Genomic DNA, 20,058 nt, shown 5'->3' with positions numbered 1-20,058 from the left:
ATTTGGTGGTGGTGGTGGGGGGGCAGAACAGTGCTGGTGGGTGACATAGGATTAGTTCCCCGATGTGGGGACAGCTAGACTGATAATACATTCCCAAGGGGGAGGGGCCCAACCGGTATTGCGGTATGGGGGAAAATTCATATCGTGCAGCCCAAAAAATTCGGTATGAACCGGTATACCACCCAGCCCCAATAGTAATCCAATATTGCTTTAAATTGTTCCCTGGTGGTGATGTTAAAAAAGTAAAAAAAAAAATAAAACAAAGTTTTTATAAACGTGAATAAGCCCACCCCCATTAACCCCTTAATGAAAATGGACGTAAGTGTATGTCATGGTGCCTTGGTACTTACCACACCATGACGTACATTTACGCTCCGCCATGACCACGAGCACCGCACCGGTGTTTGCGTCATGCGCGGGAGGTCCCAGCTGCTATCAGCACCTGCCACCGTCTGTCTCCAGGGGTCTTCTGCTCTGGTCTGAGATCAAGCAGACCAGATCAGAAGATCACCGATAACACGTATCAGTGCTATGCCCTATGCATAGCACTGAACAGTATTAGCAATCAAATGATTGCTATAAATAGTCCCCTATGGGGACTATTGAAGTGTAAAAAAAAAAAGTTAAAAGATGTAAAAAAATAAAAAGTAAATAAATGTCAAAAATCCCCCCCCAATAAAAACGTAAATCATCTGTCTTTCCCATTTTACCCCCAAAAAAGCATAAAAAAAATAATAAACCTATTTGGTATCGCCACGTGCATAAAAGTCTGGACTGTCAAAATGTATTGTTTATTATCCCGTACGGTGAACGGCGTTAACGTAAAAAAAAAATCCAAAATTGCTGTATTTTTGTCACATTTTATAAAAAAAAATTATAAAAAATTTATAAAAAGTAAAACCTAAGCAAAAGTGGTACCACTAAAAACTACAGATCACGGTGCAAAAAATGAGCCCTCATACCGCCCCGTATATGGAAAAATGAGAAAGTTATAGGTGGTCTAATTTTGTTAAAATACTTTTTGATTTTTTTTAAGCTGTACAATTATAGAAAAGCATATCATGGGTATCATTTTAACCCCTTAAGGAATCAGCTTTTTTTCCGTTTTTGCATAAAATTTTTTTCCCCATCACCTTCTAAAAATCATAACGCTTTCAATTTTGCACATAAAATTCCATATGATGGCTTATTTTTTGCACCACCAATTCTACTTTGCAGTGAAGTTAGTAATTTTACCCAAAAATCCACGGCGAAACGGGAAAAAAATTCATTGTGCGACAAAATTGAAGAAAAAATTTAATTTTGTAAATTTTGGGGGCTTCCATTTCTACGCAGTGCATTTTTCGGTAAAAATAACACCTTATATTTATTCTGTAGGTCCATATGGTTGAAATGATACCCTACTTATATAGGTTTGATTTTGTCGTACTTCGGAAAAAAATCATAACTACATGCAGGAAAATGTATATGTTAAAAGTTCTCATCTTCTAACCCCTATAACTTTTTTATTTTTCCGCGTATGGGCCGGTATGAGGACTCATTTTTTGTGCTGTGTTCTGAAGTTTTTATCGGTACCATTTTTGTATTGATCGGACTTTTTGATCGCTTTTTATTCATTTTTTCATGATATAAAAAGTGACCAGAAATACGTAATTGACCGTGTGATTTAATTATCGATATATTTTTATAGTTCGGACATTTCTGCACACGGCAATACCACATATGTTTATTTTTATTTACACAGTTTTTTTTTTTATGGGAAAAGGGGGGTGATTCAAACTTTTATTAGGGAAGGGGTTAAATGACCTTTGTTAAATTGTTATTTTCACTTTTTTTCTTTCAGTGCTATAGCTCCCATAGGGACCTATAACACTGCACACACTGATCTTTTACCCTGATCCCTTCAAAGCCATAGCTTTGCACGGATCAGTCAGATAGGGGCTTAATTGCTCAAGCCTGTAGCTCAGGCTTGGAGCAATCAAACCCCGATCGGACGCTGCAGAGACAGGTAAGGAGACCTCTGCTTGCGTCCTAGCTGATCGGAACATCGCGATTTTATCGCGATGTCCCGATCAGCCCGACTGAGCTGCCGGGAAGCTTTACTTTCACTTTCAGATGCAGCGGTCAACTTTGATCGCCGCGTCTGAAGGGTTAATAGCACGCGGCACAAAGATATGTGCCGCACGCTATTAGCCCAGGGTCCCGGCTATCAATAGCAGCCGGGACCGACCCAGTGTGATGCAGGGTCACGGCGTGACCCCGTTTTAAACACCGGGACAGGGCTCAGGGCGAACAGGTACACCCTGAGTCCTTTAGAGGTTAATTGTATTGAATCACAGAATAAAGAAAACATGTCATTTTTATCATAAAGTGTACACCGTGAAAACAAAACCTTCCAAAATTTGCTAAATTGTGGTTTTCTTTTCAATTTTCCCACATAAATAATATTTTTTTAGTTGTGCCATACATTTAATGGTAAAATAATTGACGTCATTACAAAGTAAAATTGGTGTCGCAAAAAACAAGCCCTCATATGGGTCTGTGGATGGAAATATAAAAGAGTTATGATTTTTAGAAGGCGAGGAGGAAAAAAACAAAATGCAAAAATAAAATTGGCCTGGTCCTTAAGGGGTTAAAAAAAAAAAATAACATATTTGGTAGTGCCATGTGATGTAATGTTAATGATCCCATATGGTAAACAGCATATTTTATATTATGTCCAAAATTGCAGATTTATGGTCACATTACATCCCAGACAAAAAAGGAATAGAAAGTGATCAAAAAGTTACATATATATGCAAAAGTGGTACTGATAATAAGACTTAGAAAGTTTAATGAGTTAGAATAGGGCAATTTTAAATATCACAAAGAGAACACGTCAGTTTTACTGTAAAGTACACTGCGTAAAAACGAAAACCCTAAAAATTAGCAAAATTGCAGTTTTCCTTTTAATTGCCCTTCACAAATAATATTTTTTGTTGCACTGCACATTTTATCAGGAAATTAAAGGTGTAATTACAAAGTAAAATTGGTTGTGCAAAAAATCAAACCATCATGGGTCTGTAGATAGAAAGATAAAAGTTATGGCTCTTTAAAGGAGAGGAGAAAAAACTAAATGCAAAACAACAAATTTACATTTAAAAAAAGCCCAAACGAGCCACACTATATCACAGTGGCATCAGTAATTCTGGGGGCACATCGGCATAATTAATTCTGGGGGCACAGCAGCAATATTAATTCTGGGGTCACAGAGACAATAATAATTCTGGGGGCACAGTGGCATCATTAATTCTGTGCGGCACATCGGGATCATTAATTCTGGGGGCACAGTAAGCGGCATCATTAATACTGGGGTCACTGTGGCATCACTAATTCTGGGGGCACAGTGGCATAATCAATTCTTGGGGCACAGTGGCATAAATAACTCCGGGGAACAGTGGCATCATTAAAGGAAAACTGTCAGCTTGCTCCCCCCGCACTAACCAGCGGTACTGGCTGGTAGTGCAGGGGGCGCTGATCAGTTTGACGCCTACCGGGCCCGAATCTGCCCCCGTTCGGCCTTAATCTTCGATTTTTGGTATATGCTAATTAGGTGCTAACTGGCACAGACCAGGCTAACTGGCACTCTGATGTCAGCGCCGCCCAGCTCATCAATATTCCTCCCCTCCCTCTGCCTCTCCCTCTTCATTACAGAGCGGGGAGAAGAAGGAGAAACGGAGGGAGGGGAGGAATTTTGATGAACTGGGTGGCGCTGCAGCCAGCGGCGCTGACGTCAGAGGGCCAGTTACCCTGGCTTGTGCCAGTTAGCACCTAATTAGCATATACCGAAACCGAAGATTACGGCCGGATGGATACGGGCACGGTAGGCATCAAACTGATCAACGACCCCCGCACTACCAGACAGTACTGCTGGTTATTGCGGGGGGGGGGGGGGGGGGAAGCAAGCTGACAGTTTTCCCTAAATTCTGGGGGCACAGTGGCATCAATTATTTGGAGCAGAGAGGTACAATTAGTTGGTACAGGGCACAGTGTTTGTCGAAAATGTATTTGGGGGCATAGCATGTGGCAGTAATATTGCAGGAGAATAGCGTGTGACACTTCAATTGCTCGTTTGCTCTTTCCTTCATGGCACTGAGGCCGCTATTTGTGAACCAGTCCTTAGTGCTCAGCTCGGACCTTCACCAGATGGCAGACCTGGATAAGCGGACCCTCACTAAAAATAGTTCAGTACCCCTGATGTAGAGCATCTAAAAGTGGGTGAATCAGTCAGCAGCAAGTGAACCATCTCTCACCTTCCTGGGTTCCCGCGGAGCGCCCCAACAGCTGATCGGTCCTCCAGTCCATCTTCTTCATACTTCCGGGTGTAACGAAGCGTCACATGGCGTTCAGCCTATTGCCGGCCGCCGCGATGTTCTGCCTCGGCCGGCGATAGGCTGAATGCCATGTGGCCCTTCGTTACACCCGGAAGTATGAAGAAGATGGACCGGGGGACCGATCAGCTGTAGTGGCGGTCCGCGGGAACCCAGGAAGGTGAGAAATGGTTCATTTTCATTTTTTTTGCAGCCCAGGCCGGACGGAGCAGGGATACTCTGCACCAGAGTACTCCTTTTAATATAGGTTGTGGGCATCTAGCTTAGCAGAGATGGCAAACAACAGTAAACAGCAGTCTGAGACAGTGACACAGTTCAAGGCAGGGCTTCTTTTACTCTTTATTTTCACATAATACAGCTGTATTCAATGGGGGAAATTTATGAAAACCTGTCCAGAGGAAAAGTTGCTGAGTTGCCCATAGCAACCAATCAGATCATTTTTAACAAGGCCTCTGTAAAATGAAAAAAGCGATATGATTGGTTGCTATGGGCAACTCAGCAACTTTTCCTCTGGACAGGTTTTGATATATCTCCGCCATTGGCCCAAAACCAAAACTTGTTCAGCAACTAAGGGTGGGTTCACACCACATTTTTGCAATACATTTCCTGTATCAGGTTTTTAATAAAAAAAACGGATTCCTCAAAACCTGACTAAACTGTATCAAAACGTGTGTACAAATTTTTATCTGTATATGGTTGAAAACCGTATACGGTTTGAAAAATGATGTCCGGTTGCATCTGTTTTTTAAGAAAAAACGTATACGGTAAGTTCTTAATTTTTCACTCCATCATGAATAAAGTTTTACTTGTTTGATTGAAATTCCAAGAAAAAAAAACGTACGGTCAAAACCGGATGGAACCGTATGCATATACAGTTCTTATTGACTCCCATGTTAAAAAAAAAAGTTTAATACAGTTTTTCACCCGGACCAAAAACCATGGTAGGCCACGGTTTTCTGTCCACAAAAAAAAGTAAAAAAACGTATTGTTTGAAAAACGGAGACAACCGTATACATTATGTTGCATACGGTTTTGAATGGGAAGTCTATGGGCACGGTTTTCTGTACGGTTGCATACGTTTTTTTATGAAACCGTATGCCGAAACCGTATAGCAAAATCGTGGTGTGAATACACCCTTATAAACGCTTTATTTTGCCCTCACTATACAGGAGGCTATCAGTCACCTGACAAAATGAGCTTTAACGCCTTAAGGACGAGCGCCGTAAATGTACGGTGCTGCTAAGAAGTACTTAGCGCACAACGCCGTACATTTACGGCGCAGCTTTCCTGGATCACGGTGTCTCCGGACATGGTGATCGGAACGGGATGACTGCTGATATCTATCAGCAGCCATCCCGGCCTATCGCCCAGGTGGGTCCTGAGACCACCCCATGTTGGCGATCACGGCAAATCACCGGTCAATTCAGACCTGCGATTTGCCGCTATTCCGGGTCAGTCGGGTCTCTGGTGATCCGAGACAGCCCCATTCACCCTTACCCAGCAGGAGTTAGGTGGCACGGGTGCCACCTCACGATCACGTGATTGATCGGTCGGAACGACCAACCAATCACAACCCTGCTGTGCGGTGATCGGGACGGCGATCATGGCGGTGATCAGGGCCGGCGGGGGTCTCCTACCTTGCGCTGGTCCGGCGGGAGCAGCAGGATCGGTCCCGGCGGCAGGATACATCAGGAGGTGAGGCCTGTTCACCTCCTACTGTTGCTTAGCAACAACTCGCAGCATGCAAAGCCAAAGGGCATGCTGGGAGTTGTAGTTTTGCAACAGCTGGAGTTCCAACTACAACTCCCAGCATGCCCTTTAGTAGCCTGGACTTCTAGAGGTGATGGGATTCAGCGGCGCTGGTCAGAAGTGGACACGTCAGGTGGGTAAAAGAGTGGATTTTATTTGAATAATGCAACGCGTTTCACCGCAGGTGTGGCTTCATCAGTCCCGATGAAGCTGCACCTGCGGTGAAATGCGTTGCATTATTCAAATAAAATCCACTCTTTTACTCACCTGACGTGTCCACTTCTGACCAGCGCCGCTGAATCCCATCACCTCTAGAAGTCCTATTGCTGCCATCCTCTTGCTTGGATGGGAAGGCTGCAGGCCGGATCTTGTTCCTCATCCATGCTGACCATTGTTGTGTGTGAGTCCACACAACCATATCTGGTAAGGGTATTCCCTTTTTTATCCTCTGGACCCTGTACCTGCGGTATCAAGCTATGGAGCGCTCTTCTTTGTCTTTCTACTTTAGTAGTCTGTGCATGCTGGGAGTTGTAGTTATGCAACAGCTGGAGGCACATTTTTTCTATGAAAAGGTGTGCATTCAGCTGCTGCATAACTACAACTCCCAGCATGCACAGACTACCAAAGGGCATGCTGGAAGTTGTAGCAGTGTGCCTCCAGCTGTTGCAAAACTACAACTCTCAGCATGCCCTTTGACTGTCAATGCATGCTGATTGCTGCAGTTTTGCAACAGCTGAAGACACATTGGTTGTGAAACCGAGTTTGTTACCTAACTCAGTGTTTCGCAACCAGTGTGCCTCAAGCTGTTGCAAAAATACAACTCCCAGCATGCACTTAGAGACTGTACATGCTGGGAGTTGTAGTTTTGCAACAGCTGGAGGCACACTGGTTGCAAAACACTGAGTTAAGTAACAAACGATCAGTGTTTTGCAACCAATGGGCCTCCAGTTGTTGCATAACTACAACTCCTAGCATGTATGGTCTGTCAGTGCATGCTGGGAGTTGTAGTTTTGCAACAGCTGGAGGTTTGCCCCCATGTGAATGTACAGGGTACATTCACATGGGTGGGTTTACAGCAACTTTTCTGCTGCAAGTTTGAGATACGGCAAATTTTCCGCCGCAGCTCAAACTCCCACCTCAAACTCACTGTAAACCGAACTGTGTGAATGTACCCTAAAAACACTACACTACGCTACACAAAATAAAAAGTAAAACACTACATGTACACATACCCCTACACAGTCCCCCCCCCCCCCAATAAAAAAAAAAAGAATGTCTTGTATGGCACTGTTTCCAAAACAGAGCCTCCAGCTGTTGAAAAACAACAACTCCCAGTATTTCCGGACAGTCACTGACTGTCAAGGCATGCTGGGAGTTTTGCAACAGCTGGAGACACCCTGTTTGGGAAACACTGCCGTGGGGTATTTTTGTGGCGGATTCAAATCCCCAATTTAGTCCTCAAAGGCGCATGGCGTTCTCTTGCTTTGGAGCCCTGTCGTATTTCAAGGAAACAGTTTAGGGCCACATATGGGGTATCTCCGTACTCGGGAGAAATTGCATTACAAATTTTGGGGGGCTTTTTCTCCTTTTACCCCTTATGAAAAGGTAAAGTTGGGGTCTACACCAGCATGTTAGTGTAAAAAATTTTTTAAAATGTTTACACTAATATGCTGGTGTTGCCCCATGCTTTTCATTTTCACAAGCAGTAAAAGAAAAAAAAAGACCCCCAAAATTTGTAACGCAATTTCTCCTGAGTACGGAAATACCCCATATGTGAGCGTAAAATGTTCTGCGGACACATAACAAGGCTCAGGAGTGAGAGCGCACTATGTACATTTGAGGTCTAAATTGGTGATTTGCACAGGGGTCTGTTTTTTTACAGTGATTTTACAGTGGTTCTGACATAAACGCAAAACAATAAATACCCAGATGTGACCACATTTTGGAAACTACACCCCTCAAGGAACGTAACAAGGGGTATAGTGAGCCTTAACACCCCACAGGTGTTTGACAAATTTTCGTTAAAGTTGGATGTGAAAATGAAAAAAAAAATTTCACTAAAATGCTGGTGTTATCCTAAATTTTTCATTTTCACAAGGGAGAATAGGAAAAAAAAAAAATTTGTAACCCAATTTCTTCTGAGTAAGAACATACCCCATATGTGGATGTAAAGTGCTCTGCGGGCGAACTACAATGCTCAGAAGAGAAGGAGCACCATTGGGATTTTGGAGAGAGAATGTGTCCGAAATTGAAGGCCATGTGTGTTTACAAAGCCCCCATAGTGCCAGAACAGTGCATCCCCCCCCACATGTGACCCCATTTTGAAAACTACACCCCTCACATAATGTAATAAGGGTTACAGTGAGCATTTACACCCCACAGGTGTCTGACAGATTTTTTGAACAGTGGTCCGTGAAAATGAAAAATTTTATTTTTCATTTGCACAGCCCACTGTTCCAAAGATCTGTCAAACGCCAGTGGGGTGTAAATACTCACTGCACCCCTTATTAAATTCTGTGAGGGGTGTAGTTTCCAAAATGGGGTCACATGTGGGGGGGGTCCACTGTTCTGGCACCACGGGGGGCTTTGTAAACGCACATGGCCCCCGACTTCTATTCCAACCAAATTCTCTGCTTGTATTGGCTGGAGACCAAACTCAGGAAGTTTTTTTCTGCACTGAGCTTCATTGACAGTTGCAAAGAGCCTCACTGAAACATGCACAGACTAAGCTGCACAGACTAAAAGCTAAACAGAGCGTCTCTGAAAGTAGCACAGACTGAAAGTTGCAACATTGTGAGGACGGAAGTGGTCCCCCAGCAGGCTTCAGTGATGTCTTGCCTGCTGGGAAATGCCCACTTTATCTTGCTGGGAGATTGCATTATGTGAGCAAGAATACAGGTATGATACACAGCTTTTTAAAGCTCTGAAATTTTTTTAAGGGTGGGAGGGGCGTTAGGATGAGTAATTAGGAAAGATAGCCTGAGTTAGTTTAGAAAAGTTTATTTGGTGAAAGGTACTTTTTAAGTCCCATAAGTCCCACTGACAATCTGCGTCCAATGCAATTGTAGTGAGGAAAATCTGAATGGAATATGTAGTTTGCTCCATCCACACAGGTTATGCAGTGTTCTCTATATTCTGACAGTGTGGCTAATCCTCATGTGGACTGACAATGTGGCTTATTCTCATGTGGATCCATGGAAAATCCATGGCATATCAGCTGCATAGATGTGGCAGAAATGAGTATGTCATCATCAGATGTTTACTGCGGATCCTCTTGTTAAATCCCCATCAGATTTAATCTGGCACATATAAACATACCCTTAGTGGAGCTTGTCTACTGTAATGCTATCAGATCATCTCGGTAAGTTTTTTATTCCTGTACCTTCTTGCTGCACTTACACTTGTGATTCATCAGTACAAGGCCTCCTCCGTCTTCTGCATCATCCTCTTTGACAACATTGCGGTGATTTTGTTGACTAAGGATTACCGATGAAAAACAAGCAAAACTATTCCAGTGCTGGAGCGTCCAAAGCTCATGCTTGTGCCACGTCTACCTCCAGAGAACACACTGCCCTCCCCTTTCCTCATGTAGAAACAAAGGCTCGGGAATTACAGCCTTCCTTCTAACACACTAGACCAGTCAACCTGTTAGATTTAGGGTGAGTATTTCTCAGTACACAGCTAGTAGCAAACATTAGGCATTGACAGTTGTTGCTATTCTCTGTTGTCATTTTAAGGAGGCATGACATTTAATTTGTCTGAATAGGACAAAAACTAGGAGTAGAATTTCTAGAGTTCACTCCTGGAATTGCTAGATAAAATGTGAATGTAGAGCAGAGGCTATACACTGGATTTCTACTTTTTATCTTTGCTCCCATCAGTCAATATTTATATGAGCAAATAACCATACTAGAGCAGAATTGTCTGAGCAACTAAATGATATCGGTGTGTCCCTACATGTGGTACATTCAGTTTCTATGGGGGAGATTTATCAAAACCTGTCCAGGGGAAAAGTTGCTGAGTTGCCCATAGTAACCAATCAGATTGCTTCTTTCATTTTTCTCAGGCCTCTTTAAAAATGAAACAAGAAATCTGATTGGTTGCTATTGGCAACTCAGCAACTTTTCCTCTGTACAGGTTTTGATAAATCTCCCCATATGTCCAGGATGTTACTTGTCTCGTTACAGATTTAGTTTTACAGATCACTGTTTTACTGTGTTCTAGCAGGTAGAACAAACATTGCAGCTGCTAATGAAAGAATGAGCCAACAAGGGTATGTGGCCTCCCCTCCATACTCTCAACCTCAGCCGGGACTGGGAGGTTTTTCTCCAGGCTATGGAACACCTGTAATGTCACCAACCTATGGTTTTCCTGGTGCTACAAACATTGCATCTCCTCCACCACAGACAGGTGAGAAATAGTTTAAAATACTTTCAGAATTTTATATTTAGTTTTTTTCTGTATTTTGTATATTAAAGGAAAATTGTCACCCTGCCCACACTAGCCCCAATAAACTGGGTTATAGTGTGGATGACCAGGAATCCAAAGAGGGGTCACTTACTATAATCAGTGCTGTGGTTCCCAAAATATTGTCTGGCAAATTTCTCATTCTGAATTCAGGGAGTTGCGCGCAGGAGGCGGGGCTTGCCGCCCCTGCTACTTTCTGTCTTCTCAATCAGCCATCCCCTTAGTTAGCATATTCATATTCTGCAAATCCCTGTCCTAGGGACGTGAGTCGCATGTCACGTGAGCGATGCGCTCTGTCGGTAGAGCGCAGGCACAAGCAGTTTACATACAGCTCTCACATGACTGCTTTCAGCAGTCAGAGCTCAGGACATGAGAGCTGTATGTAAACTGCCTGCACATGCGCTCTACCGACAGAGCGCATCGCTCACGTCCCTAAGACAGGGATTTGCAGAATATGAATATGCTAACTAAGGGGATGGCTGATTGAGAAGCTGGAAAGAAGCAGGGGATGCCAGACAGTGGGGCCCGCCTACTGCGCAACTCCCGCAATTCAGAAGGGGAATTTTGCCAGCCAATATTTCGGGAACCACAGCACCAATTATAGTAAGTGACCCCTCTTTGCATTCCTGGTCACCCACACTATAACCCAATGTATTGGTTTTAGTGTGGGTGATCAGGGTGACAGTTTTCCTTTAAGAAAAAGATTCAAATAAAGAAAAAATATATATACTTTCGGAACCATGAGATTTTATAAAACAGAGTTGGGTCATGGCTAATAAATATCAGGGCAAGAAAATATTTGACCTGTTGCCTAAAAGAGGCTAAGGCTACATTCACATCACAATTTTACCATACTAAGGGTGGGTTCACACTATGTTTTCTCCCATACGGGAGCACAAGGTTTTAGCTCCCCCCCTGCCGTATGCGCTTCGTATACGCTCCCGTGTGTCATTCATTTCAATGAGCTGGCCGGAGTGAAACGTTCTGTCCGGTCGGCTCATTTTTGCGTCGTATGCGCTTTTCCCCCGGACCTAAAACTGTGGTCAACCACGGTTTGAGGTCCGGTCGTAAAAGCGCATATGGCGCAAAAATGAGCCGACCGGACCGAACGTTTCACTCCGGCCGGCTCATTGAAATGAATGACACACGGGAGCGCATACGAAGGCATACGGGAGCGCGAGGTTTTAGCTCCCCCCTGCCGTATGCGCTCCCGTATGGGAGAAAACATAGTGTGAACCCAGCCTTAATCAGTTTTTGTTTTGGAAAACTTATTCCTCAAAAACTGACAAAACTGTATGCAATTGTGTGCTTAATATGGTTTCCATTGACTAAAATGTTATAAAAACTGTATCCTTTTTTTAGGACACAAAACCCTTTGTAATCAGAAAAACAGGACAATACCTTGACTACGGTTTTGTGCACAGCAAAAAATCACACAAAACCATACAAGTACAAAAACTTACACAACCGGATACATCTTGTTGTGTACATTTTTGTATGGGAGGTCAATGTATACGGTTTGCTATACGGTTGTATATGGTTTTCAAATACAAAACCGTATATGGGAACCATATAGCAAAATCGCATGTGACTGCACCCTAATTCCTACATCACTTGTGAATGGTACACACTTGTGGTCAACGATGGTGACAGTGGTAGTTGCCAAGTCATCTTTATAAACAACCATTTTTTTGGGTAAAAATTATGAAATTTTAGTTTGGGCTTAAAATGTATTTTAATATTACATTCAGCAAATCATAACTTGTGTAGTTTCAGAGGTACATTTAAACATTAGGAGAGATTTAGCAACACTGGTTACTAATGCTTTTACACCAGAAAACTGAGTAAATATATTAATACATTTGCCATGGTGTGCTTTGGTTTGAGTGTGTTTTAAAAAGGTTATCCAGTATAATAAAACTGGGCCCCCCCCCCATGATTTCCTGTATGGCGCCCCGCTATCCTTATGAATGGGGGGGTGTCGACCACCGCACATGCTGGCAACTAATGTGGGGGAACATGCTGCCTACCTAGTGTGGGGGAACTATACTGCCTACCTAATGTGGGGGGAACTATACTGCCAACCTAATGTGGGGGAACATGCTGCCAACTAATGTGGGGGAACCTGCTGCCTACCTAATGTGTGGGGAACTATACTGCCTACCTAATGTGGGGGGAACTATACTGCCAACTAATGTGGGGGAACATGCTGCCAACTAATGTGGGGGAACATGCTGCCCTACCTAATGTGGGGGGAACTATACTGCCTACCTAATGTGGGGGGAACTATACTGCCTACCTAATGTGGGGGGGAACTATACTGCCAACCTAATGTGGGGGAACATGCTGCCTACTAATGTGGGGGAACATGCTGCCTACCTAATGTGGGGGGAACTATACTGCCTACCTAATGTGGGGGAACTAAACTGCCAACCTAATGTGGGGGAACATGCTGCCTACTAATGTGGGGGAACATGCTGCCTACCTAATGTGTGGGGAACTATACTGCCTACCTAATGTGTGGGGAACTATACTGCCAACCTAATGTGGGGGGAGCTATACTGCCAACCTAATGTGGGGGGAACTATACTGCCAACCTAATGTGGGGGGAACTATACTGCCAACCTAATGTGGGGGGAACTATACTGCCAACCTAATGTGGGGGGAACTATACTGCCAACCTAAAGTAGGGGAACATGCTGCCAACTAATGTGGGGGAACATGCTGCCTACCTAATGTGGGGGGAACTATACTGCCTACCTAATGTGGGGGAACTAAACTGCCAACCTAATGTGGGGGAACATGCTGCCTACTAATGTGGGGGAACATGCTGCCTACCTAATGTGTGGGGAACTATACTGCCTACCTAATGTGTGGGGAACTATACTGCCAACCTAATGTGGGGGGAGCTATACTGCCAACCTAATGTGGGGGGAACTATACTGCCAACCTAATGTGGGGGGAACTATACTGCCAACCTAATGTGGGGGGAACTATACTGCCAACCTAATGTGGGGGGAACTATACTGCCAACCTAAAGTAGGGGAACATGCTGCCAACTAATGTGGGGGAACATGCTGCCTACCTAATGTGGGGGGAACTATACTGCCTACCTAATGTGGGGGGAACTATACTGCCAACCTAATGTGGGGGAACATGCTGCCTACCTAATGTGGGGGGAACTACAAGGTACTGTACATTGCGGTAGGAGGGGTACTCTTATATGGCGAATATATCCCAAATTCTACATTTTAACTGTAAAAGTTGGGGGTCGTCTTATACACCCAGTCGTCTTATACACCGGCATATACGGTATGTGGGGGGGGGGGGGTCCTACAGATACACCCGACCCTTTGAGGGTGACCAAACTGCTGATACGGCCCCCGATGTATTTGAGTTTGACACCCCTGTTTTAACGGAACAACTTTATAGTGTGAAAGGGGCCTTAGGCTTCAACTACAGTTTACACCTACTACAGCTACAATTTACTCTTACTTCAACTACATTTTACATCTAATATGTTTCAAAATATAATCTGTGTGCAACACAATGTGCAATATCCTAAATAAGTGTGTCCCCTGACATTTCTCAACAGTAAGTATACTGCTGAATTCAATGGTATCTGTTAGACCTTACTGGTTTCATGGTTTGTTAAAACACATCTTTAATATATTTCTGTAGCTGGCCTGAAACCGGGTGCACAACTTGGATCTCCTGTTTCCCTAAACTCCCTACCTCCTCCTTCTTCTCAGAATAACTTATATAATGGATCAAATACCCCTGGAAACCTTGTTCAAAGGTAATAAGTAATATAATTTAAATGCAGTACTATATGGTGTTTGTTGTTCTGTGTATTCATGTACACTTTTTTCAGACATCCAGGACCTCCAGCTACCAGTAATGCTTCCCCTTCTTACCCTTCCTTTGGTCAGCCTTCACCACATTTCAACAATGCTCCTCCAGCACCAGTTCAGCAGATGACCAATCAATTTAACAGCATGCAACTAGTGGGATATGGTAATTTTTATGTTTATTTATACTAAATATGTAGTGATCCCCTATTTTTAGAATACATACTGTAGTTTAAATATCTGAATTAACAGGGATTGCCCCAACAGGAAGCTGTTTGCCAGAGTTACTGCAGAATACATGAGACTAAAAATCAGTTCCATAAATCTAAATGTAGTTGTTATGGCTGGAAGTGCATGGACTCTTGCAGGTTCCATTCAGATCAATGGGACAATTGCAACAATTTCTTCAAACAAATCTGGCACATGTGAATATACTCTTATGTTTCAAATCAAAAAGGTTTCAAAAACGCTGCAGATCCGCCAATGACCGTCCCTTATTGTCTGCCTCCTGCTGTGCCTGCTCGTAGCAGCAATCTGACGCTGCTACGAGCAGACACACAGGGACCTGCAAGTCGCTGCCCACATGCTCAGTGCACTCACAGACATCGCAAATGCTCCCCCTGCTCCCTTAGCTAGGCCGGGAGTGGCCGTGATGTCTGAGTACAATGTGCATGTGCGCACAGAAGCAACTCACCGGTCTCGGTGTGTCTGTTCATAGCAGCGGCAGATTTCTGCTACGAACAGGAACAGCAGAAGGCATTCAATAGGGATCAGTCATGGGCTGATCTACAGCATAAATATGCTGCGGATCTGTTACATGTGGCCCTATTAACAATGTTCATATTTATAGCATTAAGTAATAATATATTTATACATTACTTAATAATATGTTTATTATGGGTTTTTTATATTAGTAGCTTAATGTGGATTTGTCAGGTTTCCATCATAGTTTTTATTATTTTATTTTTATATGGCAGAAATAGTGAAGTATTAATATTATCTTTAATATATATATAGTATTTTTAATGGGGTTGGGCCTTTAGTCGGCCAGGCTGGTTTTAAAAAAAATATATATATAAAAAACGAGTACTCACTTGCCCAATTTATTTTAAACTAGCTTGGTCCATTAAAAATAGTGCCACTTTCACACTCCAAAAATATATTGATAGGTAAGCTAGCTACTACATTCTACAGTATGTGCAATAAAGAATGTTTGTTTACGTTTTAGTTTATATCATGCGTTTTCACAGCTATTGTTATACACAGGTCCTCCTGGATCCAATAACCCACAGGGGCCTCCTAACCCAAATATGCCTGGCAGTTTTCCACCTCAGACACGTCACATGGCACCTGGCCTTCATACACCTCCAGGAGTAGTTAGCAATTTTAATGGCTTAAATTCTGAGCCTGCCTTACCTCATGCCAATATTCAAGATGGAATGAATGCACACTCTCCTTTCCAACAACAGATGCCAGGACAGCCCCCAAATTTTGGATATCCTCCTCAAAATCGTAAGTAACATTTTATTTTCTGTTGGAATTGGATAGATGCATCTTTGTGTAAACCTTCAGTCACAGAGACATACCAGAAGCTTTAATGGGTAAGATCTGGGTGTTCAGACCTCTACTAATCATTAAATAGGGCAGGAGAAGCATGCGACTGAGCACTTCTCTCCCCAGCTCGCTGTGATCTTTTTCCTACTGCAGTAGACAGGCTCCATAGACTCTAAGAATGGTGGCATCCATCATAGCTATACGGCACAGGTAGACAATATATACCCCCCCCTCACACACACCACAAAAATGTGGTATGAAAATAGCCTAAGCATATTCTTCACATAGCTACAGGTATACATTAAGTTGAAAATTGGAATAGTTTTTTAAAGAAAGTAACAGTCTTTAAACAGGCAACGTGGGACAGGTGGTGTCAGGGTGATAAGCGTAGTGACCAGGTGCTCCAAACCCAGTATAATCAGTCATAAGCAAAAAAACACATATGCTGATATAAATGCTTCAACTCTTCTTTCTTTATATGAGTGTTATTCATATACAAGAATCCAAAGACAAATAATTACCCAGTGTGTGTCAAAAAGTCTGCAAGGTGTGAACTGGAGACATATATGGCTTATCCGGTTTCCATGTGCAGCTGCACCAGCACTTACTCATCCAGCCGCCTCCATCACTGAAGGTTTAAACGGAACGTCTGCAACATTTCAGAGGCCACGCCTCCTTCGTCAAGCATAGTGCAAATTCACGTCACCACTATACATAAGTAAGTAACTCTCGCAAGATTTCAATTATGAAGTAAAAAACCATACGGTAACATATTACAAAAATTACAAGAGATTAAATCATTACAATATGTTTAAATACAGATAGAAACAGCATAACATTTTCTCATTAGAAAACGTTAAAGTTACATATCTCATTAATCCCATGAGGTTGTAAAGTGCGCAGCTTTTGAATCAAGCGCACTTTGCTCATTAGTAATCTTGCCTTAATCTGTTCTTTATTTTCTCCATCTATACTTTCCAGTACCTGCCATATTAATTCGTTCTCATTGTGGCCATTTTCAAAAAAATGCCTAGCCACACTAGTCTCAAATTTTTCTTTCTGTTTAACACCACTCTCCTCAGATCCCTTTTTGTATGTACGGATAGCATTTTTATGTTCATTAATTCTCTGAAAGTTCTCCTGGTTTGACCAACATACCCTTTCCCACACGGGCATTTTAGTAGGTAGATTACCTGGGTACTGTTATACGAGTATAATTAACCAAACCCCAAGGCCGCAGCCTGGGGTGCAAACACCTCAAATTGCTCCCCCCTAAAACATAACTTTTAATAGTGTATATCTAAAAGGTAACAAATCCAGAAGGTGATGATTAAAAATGCAATGTCACATGGGAAAATAATATAGTTATTGGAGCAACATTGCTCCAGTATTCAGGGCTCTGCAGAAGCCCAACTTTCCAATTGTGACACTAATTAAAACACAAAATTGCCGCCTCTACATGTTTCGCCGTCACCACGGCGTTCTCAAGAGGCAATATGTTGCCACATATTGCCTCTTGAGAACGCCGTGGTGACGGCGAAACATGTAGAGGCGGCAATTTTGTGTTTTAATTAGTGTCACAATTGGGAAGTTGGGCTTCTGCAGAGCCCTGAATACTGGAGCAATGTTGCTCCAATAACTATATTATTTTCCCATGTGACATTGCATTTTTAATCATCACCTTCTGGATCTGTTACCTTTTAGATATACACTATTAAAAGTTATGTTTTAGGGGGGAGCAATTTGAGGTGTTTGCACCCCAGGCTGCGGCCTTGGGGTTTGGTTAATTATATTGTTTTGGCCTCTTAGCCCCTTCTTGGGTCATTTTGTAGTTTTCTTTTATACGAGTGCCATCCCCTGATAAGGATCTTAGTTCCCCTCATCAAATGTGTAACCATATCCCCTTTTATAATCGCATTAAAATTTTGGCAAGACAGACAGGCAAATGTTAAAAAAGTTTGTTTCCCTGTTTTTTTTATTTCGGACATCCGCTCTTATTAGATTATTTGCTATCGATTTATTTTTTCTATATATAAACCTTGGGCGACCACGGAACAGACAACCAACTTTTTCGTCTTACCCGAGCAAGCCCCAGTATTTACATGTAGTCTGTTTAATCATTCTAGAATGGCAGTCGTAAGTGGAAAAGAAACTGACTTCAGTCTCTTGTTTCTTCTTTTTTGTTTTATTTTTCCTCAGTTTCCTCTCTATTATAGCCCTCTGTACGAACTTTTCAACCATAATCTTTTTATTTTTCTGAAATTCACTTTCTTTATTACAAATCCTCTTTTTTCTAATCAGTTGGCCTTTCGTTATCCCTTTAAATACCTGTGGAGCATGTCCACTATCCCGATACAGCAAATTATGTTGTTTTACTTTTTACATATACAGTAGTGTGGTATCTAATGTGCCTTCCAAGTTCTTAATGACTTTAACTTCTAGATAGTTTATTTATTTTTCATTCATTGAGTGATTGACACCCATTCAGGTATTTGACATATTCAAGAAGCTGAGGCCGTGTGCCGGTCCAGAGGATGAACACATCATCCACATAACGGACCCACAGCCTCACCTTCTCACTCAGGGCATGTTGTTTTATAAACTTCTCCTCAAATTTACACATAAATATGTTAGCGAGACTTGGGGCCACAGGAGACCCCATCGAAGTCCCCTGTTTCTGTAAAAAGTATTCATCTCCAAATCTGAAATAGTTCTTACAGAGAACGATCTTGAGCAAATCTATTAAAAACCTAATTTTCACATTAGTGAGACTAATATCTTGAATAAGACATTCTTTGATAGCTAGTATTCCCTCTTGTGTGGGGATGTTAGTGTATGAGCTTTTAATATGTGAGTGTATAGCAGAGCCCCTGAACGTCCTTCAGCTCTGCTATGCAGTCCAGAAACTTATTTGTATCTCGTAGACAATTGGGAAGTGATGTAACACTATTCTGAAGATGACCATCAACATACGTTGCCAAAGGGCTCAAAATGAAGTTGACTCCCAACACGATTGGGCGTCCCGGGGTCTCTCCATATTTTTGTGCACCTTTGGCAACAAATATAGGACAGTAATACGGGGAAATTCATTAGTCAGAGCACTTTTCTCTTGTACACTTATTACACCATTTAAGCACGCCTCTTCTCAAATGGAATTAATTTCTTTTTTAATTTAATTAGTGGGGTCCCCTTTCAGCTTTTCATACACCTGACCATCATTTAACTGTCTATATAGCTCTTCCATGTACATAGATTTATCAAGGACGACCGTCGCTCCCCCCCTTGTCTGCTTTTTTTATTATGATTCTATCATCATTTTTTTATTGTTTAAGTGCAATTTTTTCATCTCCCTTAAAATTCGATTTTCTTTTTTCTTTTACTTTATCCCATTTTTCCATAATCTCTTTTAATCACTGAGCAAAGGAATGAAGGTCGGGGGTCCAGCTCACAAAAATAGGTAAAACATAGCTTTTACTTCACATAATTAAAAACATGGAACAAAAAACAACAAAAACCCCATGGGTGCATTAAAAAAATGAACGCCAACGCGTTTCGAACTTGCTAAGTGTTCTTAGTCATTACCATGAACTCTTAGCGAGTTCAAAAAGCGTCGGCGTTCATTTTTTTTAATGCACCCATGGGGTTTTTGATGTTTTTTGTTCCATGTTTTTAATTATGTGAAGTAAAAGCTATGTTTTACCTATTTTTGTGAGCTGGACCCCCAACCTTCATTCCTTTGCTCTGTACTTTCCGGGATATGGCCCGCACTGTCCGTGATCCAAGTCTACCTGCTAAAACCGCATGACAACCGCATGATAATCGCATATGCATTCACTGATGTCCTCAGCAAGTGGTGAGCTGAACCATTTTTCTTTTTCTTTTAATCACTACTTGTTGGAAAGTATCCAACAAGGGACAATTAATATTAAGATCAAACTTACTCTTTTTCCTTAATTTTGGAGGCAGCAGGGCGACTTTGTCCTGTACAGTACCCTGTTTATCCTGAAAAAACATTTTCAACCTTATAGCTCTACAAAATTTATGAAAATCAACAAGAAAATCAAAGT

General features: G+C 42.2%; 1 protein-coding gene across 7 annotated transcripts in view; it reads left to right on the top strand.

Moving 5' to 3' along the window:
- Positions 1–20,058, top strand: part of SEC24D (SEC24 homolog D, COPII coat complex component) — a 124,789-nt gene that overhangs the window by 13,554 nt on the left and 91,177 nt on the right. For 2 of the 7 annotated variants that reach the window (XM_056565687.1, XM_056565671.1), the window contains exons 2-5: positions 10,344–10,529; positions 14,268–14,385; positions 14,461–14,603; positions 15,704–15,949. In XM_056565687.1, the coding sequence (XP_056421662.1) occupies positions 10,379–10,529; positions 14,268–14,385; positions 14,461–14,603; positions 15,704–15,949 (658 nt within the window). In that variant the 5' untranslated portion in view covers positions 10,344–10,378. Of the gene's footprint in view, positions 1–9,461; positions 9,481–9,611; positions 9,779–10,343; positions 10,530–14,267; positions 14,386–14,460; positions 14,604–15,703; positions 15,950–20,058 lie in introns of those variants that run through there. The other 5 variants (XM_056565714.1, XM_056565677.1, XM_056565663.1 and 2 more) reach the window with 4 other exon arrangements.

The sequence above is a fragment of the Hyla sarda genome, chromosome 1 (assembly GCF_029499605.1).
Source record: "Hyla sarda isolate aHylSar1 chromosome 1, aHylSar1.hap1, whole genome shotgun sequence".
Classification (NCBI taxonomy): Eukaryota; Metazoa; Chordata; class Amphibia; order Anura; family Hylidae; genus Hyla; species Hyla sarda.
Note: the sequence above shows the minus strand (reverse complement) of the source record. Positions and strands in the feature narration are given on the sequence as shown.